The 4,272-nt window shown below is 38.0% G+C and overlaps 1 protein-coding gene across 1 annotated transcript in view; it reads right to left on the bottom strand.

Annotated features, from left to right (window-relative positions):
- Window positions 1–4,051, bottom strand: part of LOC104968194 (extracellular matrix protein FRAS1-like) — a 10,739-nt gene extending 6,688 nt beyond the window's left edge. The window contains exons 1-3 of the mRNA XM_010797769.1: window positions 3,926–4,051; window positions 2,687–2,934; window positions 1,964–2,115 (exon numbers count right to left, since the gene is read on the bottom strand). Coding sequence (XP_010796071.1) covers window positions 1,964–2,115; window positions 2,687–2,934; window positions 3,926–3,935 — 410 coding nt within the window. The 5' untranslated portion in view covers window positions 3,936–4,051. The remainder of the gene's footprint in view (window positions 1–1,963; window positions 2,116–2,686; window positions 2,935–3,925) is intronic.
- Window positions 4,052–4,272: the final 221 nt, after the last annotated feature.

Genomic DNA, 4,272 nt, shown 5'->3' with positions numbered 1-4,272 from the left:
TTCTTTCAAGTAACACCTGCTTACATTGCTTCACCAAAAGAGGGAACAACAGACTAAAAAGGAACTTTTTTCTGCATGATAGTTAACAGAGTTACAGTAACTTATTTGCATCATTATTTACCAATGAACAAAGAGCATGCCAACATCATTAGATTCTAGGGATGTAACGATATACCGAATACCGCGGTATCGCGGTAATGAAACGGCTCAATACCGTCGTGAGACTGAAAAAATCTACNGGGGGGGGCGTGAGAGACCAGGAGGAAAAATGGTTATTACAAAAAAAAACATAATTTGAAAAATTATTGATTCGAAAATAATATGATACAGTACTATTAGTAATAGTACTGTATCATATTATTTTCGAATCAATAATTTTTCAAATTATGTTTTTTTTTGTAATAACCATTTTTCCTCCTGGTCTCTCACGCCCCCCCCCTGTCATGCCTCTGCGCCCCCCACTTTGGGAACCACTGTGTTAACCAATGGAAGCGGGAGTCTGCAGTATCACAAATACTTTTCTCATATTTTACCTTAACCAAATATTGCGCATACTGAGATTTAAATATTGCAACTGGCCATATTGCCATTTCAAAAATGTTTTAATTGTGCAAGCCTACTTCTGAATATTTGTAAAGATCCTGGATACATTTAAGATTAAAATACGATTCTGAGAAATTTGGAGGGCGGAGGGGGTTATAATTATTTTGGCTAACACTCTCCTTTTTAGACATTATATAATAGCCATCATTCCTAAATCGGAAATTAAGTTTCATTCATTTAATTAAACTGTAGTTAATAGTTAAAAAACAATAACATTATATCTAATAAAGTTAACCCATTATTAGTCCTGCCATGATTAATGTCATTTTAACATTCTTTAGTATGATAAGAAATCGTTTTGATAGTATGTATAAAAGCTGACAAAATGACATTCTGAGCTCAATGTGACTATTCATAAACATTATATTGTTGCACATATTATAACATTTTATTTACTATATTGAGTATTTGTTAATGATATAAAATGATTTGTAAGCCGTTTAGAATAAACATTGGATAAGTACAGGGACCAGACATTGTTCTTAACCATCGACATAATCATTAAAATATTTTTTGTAGAGCTTTTCAAGTACAAGTACTTTTTTAATCATTTAACTTTTCAGTTGCAAATTTATAATTGTCATGTAAATATTGTTGTAGATTTGCGGAATAAAATGTTATTAAGTGTGCAACAAAAAACGGTTAAAATAACAAGCTATAGCATTACACATTATCCTTTTTCATTCGTTTTCATTCATTGTTAACAGTTAAAGTAAGAACATGTGTTTAGCATTTATGAACAATGGTTATTATTAAGTGTTACCTACATTTTAATCCCTTAAAATTAGTATATACATTTTACTAAATACAAAGCTATGAATTATTTAACATGTCTTTGATCCACGATCATTGTGTTTAAAAAACGTGTCAAAGAGGGAGCTGATGATAGAATTCATTTTGACTAACTAAAAGTGTTCAATCGCTCTCTTCCCTCCCATGGACCCTCATGAACCTTTATTGCTGATACAAGAAGTGCTTCTCAATATGAGTTAGGGTTTTTGAAAGTTATTTTCCGGTAAATAGCTGCAGGGTTTTTATGCTGATATCCTGTTTTATAAGCCACTGAAGTGGCATTTAAACCATCATGGGAAACTAAATCCCTCCACTGAAACCAAGGATTTCCTTTGGGCGTTTTTTTATTGCAAGTTTTAGAGAGCCTTTAAAGCTAACAAAATACTTTCAAATCCCATTGGACTATACCTGGTCACAGCTTTTTGATAAACACAATAGAGATGAAACACACTCCAAGTATTACCAACAAGGCCAACACACTGACAGATCGTAAAACTCTTCCTGACTTAAAATTTGAGTTTGATTTGAAGCACTCTGACCCTCTAACATGGCTGCCTGTTGACTCTACCTGATCTGGTGCTTGCTGATGTCCTCCATGGTGAAGGAGGAGTACTCCCTGAGCTCCTGGTGCTCCTGCTGGGAATGGCTCCTGGTCAGCAGGCCGTACATCGGCACCGACACCAACTGGATCTGAATCTGGTTATCTGGGGACGTGTTGTCCTATGAGAGAAAAAACCACGTCAAAGCTACAAGTTTGAAGAACTGTTCATTTCTGTCTCTGCCCTGCATTAAGGGCAAAACAAGTACACTTTTCTTAACACATATTAGTGTTATCCTCAACTCATTTCAACAGCAAAACAAACAGATAGGTGTTCTAGTTCTAGTTAAGTTTTAGTTTCAATACAAATAGTGAAGAAAGAAAAAGAGTGCTTGTTTGCTAAGCTTGACCCAGGAGATGAACATGTGAATCCTGCTAAAAGAAAGTTTAGCACAGATCTATATATTCACACATTTAAAATGACACATGATTTCCTGTATCTACAGTAAAGACATCTTTAATCATCAAAGATAAATATTGCTGACTCATGCTTTACATGCTTCGACTGGGCTTCACTAGCTTCTTCTCCCAAAACAGCATGAAATAGCATCTTAACAAACTAATTGATATAGAGAGGAATGGAAACAGGATAACCCTAACCCTAACCCCATCAAATAAATGCAAATAAATGTATACTGTACTAACTAGAAGAGGCTAACAGCTAAAGCTAGCATCGGTCTCCTGTTAACTCACAGTGTAAGCCAGGTGTGAGCGCCTGATCACGGTGCTGCTCTTCTGGCCCACTTCCAAAGACAGCGTGGCTGCTGGGTCCCGCTGCGGCCCCTCCCCCCCGACGTCCAGCACCGCCACCTGCACCACGATGAGCGCCATGGAGATGCCATCGCTTACGGAGAAGGTGATGGCGTCATCCCGGGTGGCGAGGTTGGTGTGTCGATAGAGCAGAACGTTGAGTGTGATGTCGCTGAAGGTGAAGATGTCGCCTGAAGGGACAGAGAAGGTTTGTGACTGTGTGTTTCGACAGATGTGTTACTACTGAGTGTACTGTACATCGCAGGGTTTACTTTGTTTGATGGACTTTTATGGATAACTCCTGAGTTTAATGCGTAGCTACAGTGTGTTAAACAATCTGCCAGTCAAGATTTCAGAGAGTTCACGGACAACTTCATAATACAATAACAAGTACAAGTTTTAAACTCCTAAGAGAGACGCCATTTTAAAGGCAAATTTTTTTTTTCTATATTTGAGTCTTCACTTCATTTTGCATCCATGGTAATTAAACTCAAAACAACCAGGATATGATTAGAACAAGGTGTGGGCGTGTGCTGTTGAAAGTAGAGAAGTTGCCATAATATATGTTGAAGGTTCTGTAAACCTTGACTGAGAGATCTAATCATTAACATGTAGTTAAACAAATACACTTTTGAGGATATATTGATTATATAGTTAGAACATTAATGCATGTCTATATCTTGTATTGAGTGGTGTTTAGTAAACATGTGAATCTGGGTCTGAATGAGAGGACACCAGACCATGATGACCCAACTCTCCAAAGAACAGATTCAGAGTCAATAAGTGAATGATGTAAGGTAATATGTTTCACTGTATAAAGAGATTGTATTGGATATCTGATGCAAACGCCAACAATCATATGCTCCTGCCTCCAGCATCCTTCTTGAGATATCAAGAACAATATATAATGTAGGAAGAAAGAAAAACACGTACATGTTCATCACTGTTGGATATTGTTGAAATAAAGTTAAGACGATACATACAAACACATCTATGTCTAACCCTGCATTACTTGGATGTTGTAGGTATTAAAACGTTGGTGTTTGGAATAAAAAAATCATTAACGCCCTCCAGTTTTAGGAGTCTTTCTGAACAGCTGAAGGAAATACTCAAAGCAGATTCTTTCCCTGCATGATGTCTACTTTCTTCTGTGTGTTACAGCATGTGTGTTCATCATCTCACCGTTCGCCATGCTTGTGTGTGTGCCGCCATCGGTCTTAATCAGCTCTCCGTTGACGGGAGCCTCCACCAGCTCAAACTCCAGCTCATCAGGAGCCGTGTCGGCGTCGCTCACTTCCAGCTGCCGACCGCCTACGCACACACACACACACACACACACACACACACACACACACACACACACACACACACACACACACACACACACACACACACACACGAAGAAAGGAGCATTAAGAGAGATGAAGCAGGACAAGGACAAGATGAAGTGTCTGTACCAGACTGTAAACACAAACACAGATCTTTATTCAGGATTGTTGCTCATCAGGGTCGTACTTCAGACCTCATTA

Source organism: Notothenia coriiceps, unplaced genomic scaffold (assembly GCF_000735185.1).
Source record: "Notothenia coriiceps isolate Sejong01 unplaced genomic scaffold, NC01 NC01_scaffold00038369, whole genome shotgun sequence".
In the NCBI taxonomy this organism is placed as follows: domain Eukaryota; kingdom Metazoa; phylum Chordata; class Actinopteri; order Perciformes; family Nototheniidae; genus Notothenia; species Notothenia coriiceps.
The sequence above is the reverse complement of the archived record's forward strand: the minus strand, read 5'-3'. Positions and strand labels throughout refer to the sequence as shown.